This window comes from Eimeria necatrix, genomic scaffold (assembly GCF_000499385.1).
Source record: "Eimeria necatrix Houghton genomic scaffold, Enh_scaff807, whole genome shotgun sequence".
NCBI lineage: Eukaryota > Apicomplexa > Conoidasida > Eucoccidiorida > Eimeriidae > Eimeria > Eimeria necatrix.
In genome coordinates, this window is record NW_013654625.1 from 1 (window position 1) to 16,477 (window position 16,477).

The 16,477-nt window shown below is 60.5% G+C and overlaps 4 protein-coding genes across 4 annotated transcripts; all 4 read left to right on the plus strand.

Moving 5' to 3' along the window:
* Window positions 1-2,009, plus strand: ENH_00077260 (hypothetical protein, conserved; the record flags this gene model as incomplete). Its single annotated transcript, XM_013583062.1, has 1 exon — window positions 1-2,009. A coding segment is annotated over one exon (2,009 nt), but the record flags the coding sequence as incomplete, so codon positions are not given.
* A 239-nt stretch (window positions 2,010-2,248) lies between these two features.
* Window positions 2,249-4,417, plus strand: ENH_00077270 (hypothetical protein; the record flags this gene model as incomplete). Its single annotated transcript, XM_013583063.1, has 1 exon — window positions 2,249-4,417. One exon carries the CDS (start codon window positions 2,249-2,251, stop codon window positions 4,415-4,417), a length of 2,169 nt encoding a protein of 722 aa, XP_013438517.1.
* A 3,122-nt stretch (window positions 4,418-7,539) lies between these two features.
* ENH_00077280 (cystathionine beta-lyase, putative) lies at window positions 7,540-9,312 on the plus strand (the record flags this gene model as incomplete). The annotated part of the gene is made up of 3 exons (XM_013583064.1): window positions 7,540-7,827; window positions 8,060-8,834; window positions 9,080-9,312. The coding sequence occupies 3 exons, from the start codon at window positions 7,540-7,542 to the stop codon at window positions 9,310-9,312; spliced, it is 1,296 nt and encodes a 431-aa protein (XP_013438518.1).
* A 2,111-nt stretch (window positions 9,313-11,423) lies between these two features.
* Window positions 11,424-14,189, plus strand: ENH_00077290 (hypothetical protein, conserved; the record flags this gene model as incomplete). Its single annotated transcript, XM_013583065.1, has 8 exons — window positions 11,424-11,534; window positions 11,717-11,824; window positions 11,972-12,087; window positions 12,389-12,539; window positions 12,901-12,963; window positions 13,232-13,309; window positions 13,472-13,549; window positions 14,013-14,189. 8 exons carry the CDS (start codon window positions 11,424-11,426, stop codon window positions 14,187-14,189), a joined length of 882 nt encoding a protein of 293 aa, XP_013438519.1.
* Window positions 14,190-16,477: the final 2,288 nt, after the last annotated feature.

The window sequence follows — 16,477 nt, forward strand, 5'->3', positions numbered from 1 at the left end:
GCGGGGGCGGTGCTCCCCGCCACAGACAGCAAGACCCTGCTGCTGCTGCTGCTGCTGCTGCTGCTGCTGCTGCTGCGGAGGCCACGGACGCGGAGGACCCGGCGGACGAGAAGCTGCTGGCCCGCGCAGCCGCAGCAGCCACGGACTCGCAGCAGCAGCAGCAGCAGCTGCAGCAGCAAACGCTGAGCGCCCAGGCCTCCCCTGCCTGGCTGGCAGCAGAACCTGCAGCTGCTGCTGCTGCTGCCAGGCTGCCGCAGCAGCAGCAGCAGCTGCTGCGGCCCTCGCCCACTGACACGCCGCTGCTCTCGGAAGCCTCGCCAGATGTCGCCGTCCTGACTACAGCTGGCAGCAGCAGCAGCAGCAGCAGCAGCAGCAGCAGCAGCAGGTTCGATTTGCTGGCTGCGGGAATGGCCACGGACGGCGCCCCCTCCTTCGCCAAAGGGACCCCACAAACAGCAGCAGCAGCAGCTGCTGCTGCTGCTGCTGCTGCTGCTTTCCAGCCGCTGCCACCACCAGCTATTGGGTCCCCCCCGCTGCCCTCAGAAAGCTTATTTGCTGCTGCTGCTGCTGCTGCTGCTGCTGACGCAAAGAGTATTTCCCCTGCCTACGCAGAGGCCCTCGCGGGGGTTCCTGCTGCGCCGCCGCAGCGCGCAGCAGCAGCAGCAACAGCAGCAGCTGCTGCTGCTGCTGCTTCGGCGGGAGCAGCAGCAGCAACGGAGGCCCGCCAGGGGGCCCTTTGTGGGGCCCACAGCCGAGAGGCCCCTGGGCTGCAAGGGGGGCCCCCAGCTAAGAGATGCAGGACAGAAGAAAGTTTGCTGCTGGCGGAGCTGCAGCTGCAGCAGCAGCTGCAGCAGCAGCTGCAGCAGCAGCTGGCCGCAGCAGAAAGAAAGCGGCGGCAGCGGGAGGCGGCGGAAGGCAAGGCTCCCGCGAGCAGCAGCGGGGTGGAGTGGGCCGCTGCCAGCAGCAGCAGCAGCAGCAACAGCAGCAGAAGCAGCAGCAGCAGCGTCCCCGGCCTCCTCGTCGGGGGCACGCTGCTGCCGCAGCAAGCAGCAAAAGGCAACAGCGGAGTGCAGCAGCCGCCGCTGCACCTCCCCACATTCCCGAGTGACCTTAAGGTAGCTGCGCTGCAGCAGGGAAAGCTGGCCTATGAGCAGCAGCAGCAGCAGCAGCAGCAGCAGCAGCAGCAGCAGTGTGGCCGCCACGGGGCGCATGCGCGGCAGCAGCAAAGTCTGCTGCCCGGCGCGCGGCTGTCGCGGCAGCAGCAGCACGACGGCTGCGCCGACTACCACCAGCACAGCCAGCAGCAGCAGCAGCAGCAGCAGCAGCAGCAGCAGCAGCAGCACTTGTCTTGTGAAGAGGAAAGTGAGGGGGCCCTCCCCCACGTCTACACCGCCTATGCGGAGCATTTGCTGCTCGAGATTCTGTGTGAAGGTTCCCAGGCAGCAAAACGCGAAGTTGCTGCTGACCAGCAGCAGCAGCAGCAGCAGCAGCAGCAGCAGCAGCAGCAGACGTCTTGCGGGGAGAGCGGCGCAGCCCGCGCTGCGGCGGCGGGCTCAGCTTCGGGTTCCTCCGCAGCGACCTCCCCGCAGTCAGCAGCAGCAGCAGCAGCTGCTGCTGCTGCTGCTGGGCACAGCGACGGGGACACCGAAGGCAAGAGCAGCAGCAGCAGCAGCAGCAGCAGACGGAGGTGCGGGGTGCACACGCGGGCGCTCACGCGAGCGCTCACGGAGTGCCCGGGGCAGGGCTGTGCTGCTGCCAGCGAGACGCAGCAGCTGCTGCAGCAGCAGCTAGTGCTTGGCAGCTTAGCAGCAGCAGGAGCTGAGGCTCTTTGGTGCTGCTCCAACAGAGACCCCTTTCAGCAGCGCCACGGGGCAGCTTACGGGGGCAGCAGGGACGCAGCAGCAGCAGCAAAGCGCCGCAACATGCTGACTCGCCAGATGCGCAGACTCACCTCAGCAGCAGCAGCAGCAGCAGCAGCAGCAGCAGCAGCAGAAGCGCAGCACTCATAGGGGCCCGGGCCCTGGGCCGCTGCAGAAAGCCCCCAGCCCGCTTGATTTGGCTGGCCAAGAAGCAGCGGCTGCGGCAGCTGCGAGAAGCTTCTGAGAGAGTGAGTCTTGCTGCTGGAGATTTTGCTGCTGCTGCTCCCTTTGGGGTGGACTCTGCGTCGCAGGCAGCAGGTGCTGCTGCTGCTGCTGCTGCTGCTGAGGGCTGCTGCTGCGCCACCGCCCCCGGCGCCTGCGGCGGCAGCATGTGCATCTACAGCGAAGATGCTGCAGCAGCAGCAGCAGCAGCAGCAGCAGATGGCTACAGCAGCGACGAATGCGGCTTTTTGTGGCCCTGGGGGGCCCCCCGAAGCAGAAGGGCCCTCGCCAGAACTGCTGCTGCTCTCGTGGGCTCCTCTTACGACGCGCTGCAGCAGCAGCTGCAGCGCCACCAGCAGCAGCAGCAGCAGCAGCAGCAGCAGCAGCTGTGCCGCTCGCCGCTCCTGCAGCGCCCGCAGCAGCAGCAAGACCGACTCCCGCAGCAGCAGGGACCAGCGGCCCACCCAGGGCCGGCCGACCGCCCCGCCGCTGCTGCTGCAGCTGAAGCAGCAGCAGCAGCACCAGCAGCAGCAGCAGCAGCAGCAGCAGCAGCGAAGGGCTCTGCAGCAGCAGAAGCGCCGCCCGCGACGCAAGCAGCAGCGTCCCAAGCCGCAGCAGCGCTGCCGCAGGCCGCAACAGCAACAGCAGCAGCAGCAGCAGCAGCAGCAGGACAGGCAGCAGCAGCCTTGAGGCAGCTGCCAGTGCACCAGCAAGCACAGAGGCTGCGGCGGCAGCTGCAGCATCTGCAGCAAAAGGAGCTGCAGCGGTTTTTTGCCCTATCGCAGCAGCAGCCCCTGCAGAAGCAGCAGCAACTTGCTGCTGCTGCTGTTGCAGCGGCTGCAGCTACTGTTTCGGGCGCAGCCAACTCGGCTCCGGCCGCGCAGCAGCAGCAGCCAGCAGCAACACAGGCTGCTGCTGCTGCTGCTGCTGCTGCTGCTGCTGCTGCTGCTTGGCCCCACTCAAACCATTTGAAGCCTCAGCAGGGGAGCTTCCCTTCGGGGTTTTTGCTGCAGCAAATTCTGCAGCTGGAGTCGCAGCAGCGGCGGCAGCAAGAAGCTGTGGAGAGCGGCGCATGCATGCCAGCAGCGCAGCAGCAGCAGCAGCAACTGCTGCAGCGCCACAGACAGCAGTTGCTGCAGCAAAAGCTGCTGCTGCAGCAAGCGAGCTGCAACCCGCAGCAGCTTCTCATGCTCTCTGGACGGGCTCACTTATTTGCCCAAATGAAGGCAGCGATGAGTGCTGCAGCAGCAAAGGCTGCTGTGGCATCTCTGCAGCAAAACCAGCAGCAGCAGCAGCAGCAGCAGCAGCAGAAGCTCCTGCAGCGGCATCTGCAGGGACTCCAAGGCCGTCTCCAGCCGACAGCAGTTGCTGCTGCGCTGCAACCTGCAGCAGCAGCAACATGCGCTCCGAACCCAGCTGTACAGCAGGTAGCAGCAGACCAGCAGCAGCTGCAGCAGCAGCAGCAGCAGCAGCATGTGGAGCCCGAAGCTGCAGCAGCGGAGGCCCCCGTTGCTGCAACAGCCACCGACGGAACTGAGAAAGAGAGGATGGGGGATCTGCAGCAGCAGCAACCGCAGCAGCAGCCGCAGCCGCAGGAGCAGCAGCAAGAGCAGCAGCAGCAGCAGCAGCAGCAGCAGGGTTTGTTGTCTGCTGCCACGCCTTGTGGGCCGCTTTTGCTGCAGGCAGCAGCTGCAAAGCCGGCTGCAGCGGGAGGCTTCATGTCGGCGCTTGAAGAGGAGCCAAAGGTAGTGTGCCCACCGTCTGCTGCTGCTGCTGCTGCTGCAGCGGCTGCAGCAGCAGCAGCAGCTGCTGCTGCTGCTGCTGGGGAGCAAACAGAAGACAGCGACTTGTGCTCAAAAGCTTCCCAGTGGCGCTGCATCTCAACAGCAACAACTTCAAGTGCAGCAGAACATGCTGAGGATGGCAGGGGCAGCGAGCTGCCGCTGCTGCAGCAGCAGCTGCTGCTGCTGCACAGCAGCGACTCGCAGGAAGTGCAGCAGGAGAAAACTGGAGAGGAGCACGAGCTGCTGCTGGACGGCGTGGAACTTGCTGCTGCGCCGCAAGGCCAGCAGCAGCCGCAGCAGCAGCAGCAGCAGCAGCTGCTGCCGCCGCCGGAACGCGAGCTGCAGGAGCCAGCGGAGCAGCCGGGGCTTCCGGACATTGCAGCAGCAGCAGCAGCAGCAGCAGCAAACAGCTGCTGCCAAAGCTACAGCCTCACAGACATGGGAAGAAGAAGAGAGGGCCCCACAGCTGTGCTGCTGCCGCCTCTTGCTGCTCCTTCGGAGGCCTTTTGCCGCAGCGCTGAGCAGCTGCCGCACGCCACGACCTTGGCCTGAGCAGCAGCAGCAGCAGCAGCAGCAGCAGCAGCAGCAGCAGCAGCAGCAGCGGCTGCTGCTGCTGTGCTGGATTGTAGCCACTTGTGTAGATTTCGTACCAAAGGGATTTAAAAGACAGAGGCAGAGCCCCCAAGCCGGAGCAGCAAAGGCCTCCGGTGACCTGCTAGGCTTTCTGCTGCAGAGGGCTTGAAACAGCAGCAGCAGCAGCAGCAGCAGCAGCAGCAGCAGCGGACGCAGCAGCAGAGGGCTGTGCGCGTCGGCGTGGAATGAAAGCAGCAGCATATTTGGCGTTTTTTGTCTTGGAGTTTTCCTTGCGTTGCCGCTCCGGAGGTTCAGGGTTTAGGGTTTAGGGTTTAGGGTTTGGCGCTGAGGCCTCCTGGGCCGCGCAGCAGCAGCAGCTCCTGCTGCTGGAGCTGCTGCGCTGCTGCGCTGCTGCAGCGTCGGTGCAGGGGGCCCCACTTAGAGGCACGAACAGCAGATATACATTTGTAAAGTCATTCTGCATTAGCTTTTAAAATATATTTATTTATTTATTTCTTTCTTTATTTGTACTAACCAACTCAGCCCTCTCTTCCTTCTAGACTGAAGATTGTGCCCTACAGCTGCAGAGCTGCAGCCCATTTGATTTTTCAGATCCTTTCAGGGGCCCCCGGGGGGCCCCTGGGGGGCCCCTGGGGGCCCCTGGGGGGCCCCTGCGGGCCCCTGGGGGGCCCCTGCGGGCCCCTGGGGGGCCCCTGCGGGCCCCTGGGGGGCCCCTGGGGGCCCCTGGAACCCCTCGGGGGCCTTTCGAGGACTTCTCGGGGCCCCCCGGGGGCCCCGGGGGGCCCCCGGGGGCCCCGGGGGGCCCCCGGGGGCCCCTGAGGGTTCGTTGGAGGGTACTAGTAGGGTTTGTCGCTGTGTCTTCGTCTTGTTGTAGAGACTGGCCTTGTGGGGCTCTGTAGAAGTTCGTTTGTTTCTGTAAGGGGCGGCGCCGAGGTGTCTGTACACCGCAGGTGCATGCGGTCTGCGGGGAAAGCTGCTTGGCCCTGCAGCAGCAGCTTGGCACTGCAGCAGCAGCTCGGCACTGCAGCAGCAGCTTGGCACTGCAGCAGCAGCTCGGCACTGCAGCAGCAGCTTGGCACTGCAGCAGCAGGTGCAGAGGCGGGTTTTAATTTAATGGAAAAGTTAATTTAAATGGCGACTGTTTGTCCCAGAGTTTCCCGAGCGGTGTGGGGCGAGCTGCGGTGTCGATACACCCCAGCGCCCGCGGGCGGGGCTGCTGCAGCTGCGGGGCCCCAGCAGCAGGCAGCAGCAGCAGCGGGGGCTGCTGCTGCTTGCAGCAGCAGCTGCTGCTTGCTGCTGCTTGCAGCAGCAAGCAGCAGCAGCTGCCGGGAGCTGCTGCTGCTGGCGCGGCGGGGCAGCTGCTGCTGCTGCCCGGGGCCCCACAGCTGCTGCTGGCTTCTTCGCTTTTAGACTGAGAGCTGCTGCGCAGTGCTGCGCTGCTGCAGCAGCTTTGTGTCCGTTGCTTTTCTTGCTGCTGCTGCTGCAGCAGCTTTGTGGCAGCTGCTTTTCTTTAGGAAAAGACTGCGCAGGTCTTAGGCGAACTTGCTGCAGCTTTGTTGCTCTTTGCTGAACTTGGCTGCCAGCTGTTTACTGTTAAACATAAACAGAATAAATAATAATTTTATTTTCCAAATGCCATTTTTATTTTCAAAAAACGCATGCAAGCCCCACGGGCATTTTGCTGCTGCAGCCCCGCATGCATGCATGCAGCAGCAGCAGCTGCTGCGCTGCTGCTGCGCTGCAGCAAAAAGCCCCGTTAAATGAGCCTTTTCTGGGGCGCCTGCAGCAGCTGCATGCACCCAGCAGCAGACCGCGCAGCAGCAGCAGGGGCGAGGGGGCCCCCGTTGCTGCTGCTTGGGGCCCCAGGGGGCCCCCGCTGCTGCAGCTTGGGGCCCAAGGGGGCCCCCAGGTCTGAAGAAGTCGAGTCTGCTGCTGCAGTGCAGCAAGAGGCAGCACCGTGCTGCGCCTTCTGTGCTGCTGCAGCTGCTCAGCAGCAGCAGCACTGACAGGATTTGAGGAAATGTCGAATTGTTTGAGCTTTATATGCTTTTAATGTTCTAACATTTCATTTTATTACATCTTTTTTCATTTCAGGCCCCCAGAGGAGTCCTTGCTGTTTGCTGCTGCGCGGACGGTGGCCCTGGCAACAGCTGCTGCAGGTTGCTGCTGCGGACTGCTGCTGCAGCATGGCCGCAGCTGCAGCTCTAGAGAGGCAGCAAGCAGCAAATAATGCCTTTATGGTTTCTTTTATTTAAATAAAGTCTCATTTCAAGAAAAGGCTCTGCGGCGAGCCGCTGAGACTGTCCGTGTGCACTCCGCGGACAGCCAAAGACTCCGGGGAAACAGAAAACTGCACAAAGACCAAAATGCCTCTTCTGAAAGCCTCAGTGCAGCAACTAATGCAGCTATGAGCAAATTAAACGGCATTTGAGGTTTTGCTGCTGCTGCAGCAGGCAGCAGCAGGCAGCAGCAGGCAGCAGCAGGCAGCAGAGGAGCAGCAAGTTCAGGTAGGGGGCTCTCTCAGGCACCGCTGCGCGTCGGATTGCGGCGTGTCGCAGCTCTAAAAGGAGTTTTGCGGCTAAAAATGCACTTTTAGTTAAATAAAAGAAGCAAAAGTGGCGGGAAAAGGTCTGCTGCTGCTTCCTGCGAGCGGCAAAGTGCCCGGGAAGACCCCCCAGCGCGTCTAGCCAGGGCTGCGGGGGCATTTGCAAAGAGCGTTGGAGGAGCTAAGTGCGTTCCAAATGGTGTTTTGATTTGTTTTAAAGAGAGTTTGGAGTTTTCTTTTGTTAAAAAAAGGCGATTTCCGACGAAGGAGGCCGAGGGGTGGCGGGAGAGCTGCGGCCGACGGGCGGCAGCAGCAGCTGCTCGCTAGTAAGCGGCGCTGCAGCAGCTGTGGCGAGCAGCAGCAGCTGGACCTGGCGGTTTATTGGCGGGTAAATCTCGGAACTTGAGTTGAAAACTTTGTCAAAAACAAAAAGGCGAGAGTTTTTCTGGTTCGAGGCCTCGTTTCAGCTTCCACTGGCGCCGCAGCAAAGCCTGCACTCGGAAGTGACCCCCGCGGCTTTGCTGCTGCAGCCAAAATGGAAGCCTCCCAGCCCAAAGTGGAGTCTTCTGCTGCTCCCGAAGCCAATTCCACAGCTTTTGTGCACGCCGGAGTGGCTCCAGACCCTCTCACGGGCGCCATCTGCAAGCCCATTTACTTCTCCACCACCTTCGTGCAGCCAAGTGTGGAGGAATACCTCCAAAAGGGCTTTTCTTACTCCCGCTCGGCCAACCCCACAGTCAGCGCCCTCGAAGAGAGAATGCGGGCCATAGAAGGCGGCGCCCAGGCCGTGTGCTTCAGCAGTGGCATGGCCGCCACAGTCGCGGTAAGTTGAAAACCAGCAGCAGCAGCAGCAGCAGCAGCAGCAGCAGCAGCAGCAGCAGGTTGCACTCTTAGCTCCCTGCGGCTTTTCGCCGCGCCTCCAGCGCCTTAAAGGGCGCCTAGAGTTCCCCGGGCCGCGCCCTGCCCAGCTTTCCCCCCAACCGCCCCCCGCTCCCGCTGCTGCTGCTGCTGCTGCTGCTGCGCTGCTGCTGCTGCTGCTGCTGCTGCTGCTGCAGGTGCTGACGACGTTTCTGAGCGCGGGGGACCACTGCGTGATGCCGCAGTGCGTGTACGGGGGCAGCTTCCGAGCAGCAAACGAGTACTTGCGTCGTTTCGGAGTGGAGTTTGACTTTGTGGATTTCCGCGAAGTTGCTGCAGTGGAGGCCGCGCTGCGCCAAAACACTAAATTAGTGTTTGCGGAAACCCCCGCAAACCCCACGCTGCAGCTGACGGACTTGGCGGCCATAGACCTGCTGCTGGCCAGGGAAGAAGTCCGGCGAGCGGGGCTGCAGGGAGCAGCAGCAGCAGCGCTGCTGCTTGCTGCTGCGGGCCCGCAGCGGCAGCAGCAGCGGCAAGTGCTGCTGGTGGTGGACTCCACCTTCGCCACGCCGCTGCTGCTGCAGCCGCTGGCCCTGGGGGCTGATGTTGTGCTGCACTCCACCACTAAGTTTATAGATGGCCATAATGTAACAACTGGGGGCTGCGCTGTGGCGCGGCAGCAGCAACTTGCGCAGCAAATAGCGCACACGCGCAACGTCTGCGGCAGCATAATGGACCCGCAGACTGCTGCTTACCAGCTGAGTTTTGCTGCTACGCTGCCGCTGCGGCTGCTGCAGCAAAGCAGCACTGCGCTGCTGCTCGCCAGTTTTCTCGAAAAAAAATCCCAAGTCCGAAAAGTTCTTTACCCGGGGCTCGACAGCCACCCGCAGCGCGCGTTGGCTCGCAAGTACCACCGCGGGGGCCTCCACGGCGCAGTCCTCGGCTTCGAGCTCAACGGCGGAGTCCAGGCAGGTCCGTTGCTTCGCTTTGCTGCAGCAAACGCGGCTTTTTGCTGCAGCAAACGCGGCTTTTTGCTGCTGCTGGCCACTTCTGCTGCAATGAGCCACCCTGCAGCTCTTAATTCCCCTTTTTGCAGAAAAAACGAGCCCAAATTGACCCTTTTGCGAGCCGCTAGCTGCTGCTGCGCTGCTGCTGCTGCGCTGCTGCTGCTGCTGCTGCACTGCTGCTGCTGCGCTGCTGCTGCGCTGCTGCTGCAGGCATGAAGCTGATGAACACCATTGGGTACCCGTTTTCTCTCTGCGAGAACTTGGGCTCTGTGCAGTCCCTGATTACCTGCCCCGCAGTCTTCACGCATGCGCAGCTCACCAAAGAGCAGCAGCAAGCCATTGGACTCTCCGAGGGCTACGTGAGGCTTTCCGTGGGACTTGAAAGTCCTCAAGACCTCATCAGCGCCCTCGACAAGGCCCTGCAGGGGCTGGACGAGCCTTGAGTGCATGCGCTCCGCAGCAGCAGCAGCAGCAGCAGCAGCAGCAGCAGCAGCAGCAGCAGCTCGAGCCGCTGCAGCAGCAGCTCGAACCGCTGCAGCGCGGGCTCCCCAGCAGCAGCAGCTGCTGCTGCTGCTGCACCTCCACCCGCTCTGCCAATCACGCAGTCCAGGACCGCCCAAGGGGCCCTTCTGATTGGCCAGTGACAGAACCTTCGGGGGCCCCCGCGAAGGGGCCCTCGCTTTAGGGGGCCCCCCAGAGAAGGGGGCCCCCTTTCAGGGGGCCCCGAGTCGAGAGGCCCCCCTTCTTTAGCTGCGCTGGCCCATAGGGAGCGCAAACCAGTAGAATTGGCCACTTTGACTGGCGCAAAGCCGCTAGCCTCAACCAAATTTAACTTGCAAAACTGAATCTTTGGCTCTACTTCTGTCCAACTGCTCCAAACAGAGCTTTCTAGACTCCATTATTAACAAAAGATATTCACTAGAGCTCACGGAAGACGCAGCTTTCGCCAATTTTGAATAAAGTGTTGGCACTCTTCCGGGTCTCAGCGAGCCAGCGGGGGCGTTACGGGGGAATAGCTGGCAATAGAGCTGCTTCTTCTCTTCCAAAAATATTGCAGAATTAAAAGCTGCTTGAATTTAATTGCGTGCGGGGCCCCAGAGAGGGAATAAACCCGCATTCCAACTCGAGCAGCAGGTGTGGAGAGCAGCAGGCGCTGCAGCACATCCCACTGCGCACGAGACGTGCCCGTCAAGGCAGCGCAGCAGACTTGAAAGAATTCTCCACTTTATTTCTTTTGCTTTTATGCCTAAAAGAATGCAAATATGCGCTTGAGAGGGGCAGCCAGAGGGAGGATCGCAGCGAGGCTGCTGCTGCTGCAGCCGCCCACGTGTCTTGCAGCAGCTGCCGCCCGCCGCACACTCTGCTGAACATCCCTCGAAGGTTGCGAAATTTGAATTCATTTATTCATTAAAAGGACTACTGACACATTTCGGAGTAATTTTCCGCGAGAACAGAGCCAGTCTGTGACGCAGTGGGCCAGGTCACCTGTGGGGCAACAGCGGGTGGGCAGCGTTCGCTGCTGCTGCAAGCAGCAGTGCAGCGCCGCACTCTCCCTTTACCGAATTTTGGAGGTTTAAATAAAAACTTTAATGCATTTGCAGCAGAATTGGGTGCAGAAAGCTTGTTTAGGGAGGCCCCCCCAGCAGCGCGTTGGGCGTGCAGGCGCAGCGCACCCATGCAGTTCGGGGCTGCAGCCAGTAGTGTTTCCTAGAGTGACCTTACGAGCTCTCAAGGCCTCCAGAAAGGCAGCAGCAGCAGCAGCAGCAGCAGCAGCAGCAGGGAATTTCAGAGGACTATTGTTCCGTGTGGCTAGCCGCGCGGCCGGCGAGGAGCTGCGGCCTGAGAGCTGGGCAGCAGCAGCAGTTGGCTGCTCTTTTTTAAGACTTCCTCACAAACTCCTGCACTAGTTAATTCAAAAAGCTCCTTTTCCTTAAACAAAGCCTCTCTGTGGGAGCTCCGCCTCACACAAAGCCCAATGCCTCCGGCGAAAGCTTCCTTGAGTAGCTCTTGCCTCCTGCAGTTCATCTTTTTCCAGAACTTGGCCAGCGAAAAGCCACAGAAGGCAGCACTTGGTTTCTCCGTGGCCCGCTGTCGCACTTAAGCCTTTTTTGCGAAAAGTTCCCAGCGAAACTCACCACTAGAAGTGCAGATCTGACTTCGTTCCAGCAGCAAGATGCTTCTAGGCACAAGTAGTTCTTGCTGCTCCTTTGCAGAGAACCAGAGTTGAAGTTCCAGCACTCTTTTGCTTCCCAAAATTGCAATTAAGTATTCCAAGTTCCCGGCCTGCACTCACTGCAGCAAGCTCAGTAGACCGGCGCAGCGGCAGAGTCCACTGGCCCCCCGAGAAGCACTTTTTCGCCAAAGTGGCATTATTTTGTCACCTGAGTGCATCTAAACTTTCGAATTAAAAGCTGCTTAGCTCTGGGGGGCTCTGGCTGGCCGTTTTCCCCCGCTTTCCGCAGCCGCATGCACAGCCCGCACATGGGGCAGCAGGTCTTGCTGCGCAGCCCGAGGAGCTTCGCCAGCTGCAGCCCAACTGCCAGCCTCAGCCACCATGGCGGCGCCGCCGCATTCCGAAAAGATTTCGCTGGCCGAGGCGAAGGACCAGCGCAAGCAGGCGGAGCTGGACGCCCAGCTGCTGGCCAACCGGATCGCGCTGCTGCGGGTACTTCTGCGCGGCCAGCGCCAGCTTTCCCCGGCTAAAACGCAGCGCTTTGCAGCAGCAAGTGCTGCGGACCCGCAGCAGCAGCAAACTGCGCGGCGCAGCAGCCGCGCGCACTCCAGTTCAACTTCCCACGCCCCCCTTGGCTTTGAATTGCTGCTTCTGAAAGCCCCGTGTTCGCGCAGCTCGAAGACGCAAAAGCCCCCAAAAAAGTGGAGCAGCTTATGCAGAAAACTCGGGCGCTTGACGAGTCCCGTCAGCGGGAAAGAAAGCGGCAAGAAATGCGGCAGAAGGTGCGCCTGCAGCAGCGCCCTGTGGCTGCCGTTTGCTGCTGCTGCTGCTGCTTGCTGCTGCTGCTGCTGCTTGCTGCTGCTGCTGCTGTTCTTGCGCCATCCAGCGCTCAGTTTGGTTCCTTTAATGGTTCTTTTGCGCTGCGGCAGCAACAAGCCGAGAAAGCGCGGCAGATCCTCGAAATAAAAAAGGCAAACGCCGCGCAGCGCGAGCGCGACAAGAAGGCCAGAGATGAGGCTCGCAGGCGCCAAGCAGAAGCCAAAAGGTTTGCAATAAATGCATTTTCAACTTTAATTCAACTTTAATTTGCATTTGCATTCCCGAAATCTCGCAAAGACCGGACAGAGGGGCCCCCCAGCTCCCCCCCCAGCTAGCACTCAGTCTGGGGGCACCCCAAACTTGAACGTGGAGCTTTCCGCGCCCCTCTGCAGCTCCAGAACGCCAATTTTGAGTCAAATGGCTTTACGGGGGCTTTGCAAATCCTTAGAGTGCAGCTTATTCCCGTATCCCCGCACTAAACCCTAAACCCTAAACCCTAAACCCTAATTCGCTCGTGCTGCGGACAGGCAAGACGTGCTGCGGGTGAAGCAGGAGCACGCGCTTGCTGCTGCGCAGAGGCGGCACTATGATGAAGAGCAGCAAGAATACAACATGCAGCGTTCGCAGCAAGTTCGGAGAGAGCAGCAGCAATCTCGCGAGAGAAGACGGATTGAACAGGTGCTGCTGCGCTCCAGGGTGCTGCTGCCTTTCAAATTAGTTTAATTTTCAATTTAATTTCAATTTCAACACTCGAAAGCAGCAAAGTCTTCTCTTTTCTCTCCACTGACACGCAGCACTTGCAAGACTCAGCAGCAGCGCCGCACAGGCGCTGCTGCTCAGTCGTACAAGTGCTGCTGCTGCGCCTCCCGCGCAGCGCTGCAGGGCCGTTTCCCTATGGTGAATGAACTGCAGCAGCTGCAGCAGCTGCAGCAGCTGCAGCAGCTGCAGCAAGAGAATTTGTAGCTGCGAAGGCGCGGAAGCAGCAGCAAGGCACACTTTTAAGTGTTTGTTCTGATAAATCTTTTGCATTTATTTTTAGCAAAAACGTCTCGAAGCAACACACTCCAACTACGACGCCAGAGTAGCTGAAGAGGAACGCAAGGTGGGACTGCCAGCAGCAGCAGCAGCAGCAGCAGCAGCAGCAGCAGCAGCACAGTGGTACGAGTGTAGCAGCAGCAACCCCGTTCTGCGGGGCTGCTCCTGATAGCAGCAGCAGCAGCAGCAGCAGCAACAGCAGCCCGGCAGTGCAGCTGGTCTTGCATAAAAGGGCCGCGTTAGGAATTCCTGTCAAGTCAATTGCGCGCAAGAAGCTGCTGGCAGCAGCTGTGTTGCTGCTGCTGCTGCTGCTGCTGCTGTGCTGCGCTGCGCAGCGGCAGGAGTTTGCGGCCAAGGTGGCAGAACTGGAGCGCGAGGAGATAGAGCTGATTAACAGGCTGCAGCAAACCCACGTGAGGCGCAGCAGCAGCAGCAGCAGCAGCAGCAGCAGCAGTAGCAGCAGCAGCAGAGCACAGCAAAGGCTTCTCTGCAGGCCAGGCCGCCCGCTGCTGCTGCTGCTGCTGCTGCTGCACCACGCAGTGCTGCTGCAGAACTTTGCTGCTGCACTTCTGCAGGCGCAGCAGCGGACTGTTTGCCAAGAGCTGGACGCTGCCCTCAGCGCCACCCCCCGCAGCTACATCAGCCGCGAGAAAGTCAGCCAGAGGGGCCCCTGCTGCTGCTGCTGCTGCTGCTGCAGCAGCTGCTGCAGCAGCAGCAGCTGCTGCTGCTGCCTGCAGTTCCTGCCGGGCCCCACACAGGCTGGGAGCCCCCAGAGCGGCGCAGCGGGAAAGCCCAATGCGCAGCAGCAAACCGCTGCATGCAGCTGCCTTTAAGACGGATCTGCTCAAAACACTGCTGCTGCTGCTGCTGCTGCTGCTGCTGCTGCTGCTGCTGCTGCTTGTGCACGTGTTGCTGCTGCGCCTGCTGCTGCTGCTCTTGTTCCTGCTGCTGCTGCTCTTGTTCCTGCTGCTGCGCCTCTTGCTGCTGCGCCTGCACCTGTTGCTGCTGCACATACTCCTGCTGCTGCTGCTGCTGCTGCTGCTGCTCACTTCTTTCAGCTTTGCTGCAGCAGCAAAGAGTGAACTTTTGGAGGCTGTGGGGGCTCGTGTGCTGCAGTGGGACTGCAGCTTCGGCTTTGAGGGGCAGCGGCAGCGGCCGCCGGGCTCTGCTTCTCAGCGGCAGCAGCAGCAGCAGCAGCAGCAGCAGCAGCAGCAAAGGCTTTTGAAAAAAGATTCTTCAGGTTCAAGCCTTTGGCCTTCCAAAAGTCCTTCTGCTGCTGCTGCTGAAGATTAGCTGATCGAAGAAGCAGCAAAGCTGCTGCTGCACTTGAGACAGGCAGCAGCAGTCCCCTGGAGGTGGACCTGGCCCCCAGCTGGCGAGGGTTTAGGGTTTAGGGTTTAGGGTTTAGGCTTTCCGCGCGCACTGCTTGCAGCAGCAAGCAGCGCTGCTGCAGCAGCAGCAAGCAGCGCTGCTGCAGCAGCAGCAAGCAGCGCTGCTGCTGCTGCTGCAGCTCTGGGGCGTTGACTTTTAATTCTTTTTCTTTTGAAAAGCCCCAAATCGCAAACAAAAAAGTGCCACAAGAACAGCAGCAGCAAACTGGCCCCACAGGCTGGCAGCTAAGCAGCAGCAAGAAGAGCAGCAGCAGCGCGAGCAGCAACCAGCGCACTGAAGCGCGAGATCCAGCAGCCACTGCAGCTACTGCTGCAGCAGCTGCTGCAGCAGCTGCTGCAGCGCTGCAGCAGTTGTAGCATCTGCAGCAGCTGCCGCTGCTGCAGCGGTTGCTGCTCAGGGCTCGGGGCCTTTTGCTGCAGCAAAAGGCCATTTGTGTCTCTTAATAGATCTTTTTCACTTTTTGAGAAGCAAAAGGAACTTAAAAGACTCAAGAAGTTCAGCAGCAGCAGCAGCAGCAGCAGCAGCAAAACTGCCACAAGCCTTGCTGCCCTGGTTTCTGCTTCTGGCTGCAGTGCACTCTCTGCCTACGCTAGCTCTACTCTAACAGTACGCAGCAGCAGCAGCAGTAGCAGCAGCAGCAGCAGCAGTAGCAGCAGCAGCAGCAGTAGCAGCAGCAGCAGCAGCAGCAGCAGCAGCAGCAGCAGCTGCTGCTGCTGCTGCTGCTGCTGCGAAGCCTGTGCTCTTGGCAGCCTATGAGCTGCTGAGTCAGAGGGCGTTTCTGGATTTCTTTTTGTCATTTCCGAGAGTGTGAAGAGACAGAACTACGGCGTCTAAAGCGCGCAGCAGCTTCGAGTGCAGCAGCAGCAGCAGCAGCAGCAGCAGCAGCTGCTGCTGCTGCTGCTGTTGCTGCTGCAGCTGGCTGCTGCGCGTCCCCTGGCCCGCTTTGAAGCAGCCACAGCGCTGCGCATGCACAGGGGCCCCCCGCCGCAGCAAACAGCCCCAGCGAAGCCCCCTGCAGCAGGGGGCCCCCGGGGGCCCCATTTCTCGGCCCTGGGGGGTCTGTGGGGGAAAAGGGCGGGGGGTTTGTTGAGGGCTGAGGGGAAAAGGGTGGGGTTGTTGTTATTGGGGCCAAGACAAGAGTTTGGGGGTTAGCTTCGAGCTGCGGGCGGCGCAGCTAGCGGGGAGGCCCCCCCAGGAGCCGCCGAGGGCCTTCCTGAAGAGAGGAGGCTCTGCTGGATTGCAAAAGTGGAAAAAGTGCAGCTTTAAAGGATTTAATTTGGCCGGAGGGCTGCTGGGCGGTGCCGAATGGGCCGGGGAAGGGGGGGGTGTTCTGGGTGGGGTCGCCCGCGGGAGGCGGCGTCGGCGGCAGGTTTGGCGGGGTTTTCTCGCAAATTCTTGAAGTTTAATGGTTAAAAAGGAATAATAACAATGAAAAATGAAGTGAGGAAGAAGAAGAGGCGCGAAAGGCCGACGCGGAGGCAGTCTCAAGGCGGCCTCGGCTGCCAGACACGGTAGAGTGTACATACACTCCAGGCAATGTGGAGCCATGGAGCGGATGCCAATGTCATTCTGCGCTCCTTCTTCATTTAAATGAGTCCTTCTTTCTGTTTATTTTCTCATTTGCGCAAATAGAAAGACTTGTTTGTTCCTTTGGCCCTCGGTAACCCCCTTTTTGTCTCAGTTTCCCCTTCCATCTCGCCTCCCGCCACTTAACCTCTCTTCCCTCCTTTGTTGAATTGTTGCTTGCGCTCCCATCCCCGGGCCCAGCGGCTCTTCCGGGCCTCTTTCTTTTCCTTTTTGCAATCCAAATAACTCCAAAAGTCCTTTTCTTTTCCTTTTTTCCCCCCTCGGAGGCCGAAGAGAGAAATTACCCGGGGTCTCGCCGCCGTGGCACGGACTCGCTCCTCCCGGCCCGAACAGCCGTCTTCAGCAGTATTCCCGCGAGCTTGTGGATTTAAATAAATGTTTTAAGACTTAACTCTTTCTTTCTTTCCTCTCGGGCGCGCAAAGCTCCGTGTTCACCGCCCCGGCGCCCCAGTCGCCCGCAAGACTGTCTGCTGCGCTGCAGCAGCAGCAGCAGCAGCAGCAGCAGCAGCAGCCGTCTCGCCCCCGCGCCCCTCCCGCCCCCCCAGTCTCCTTCCCCCCCAACTTCGTCTCCAAAATATTCGCCTTTTGAATTGGCTGCAGCT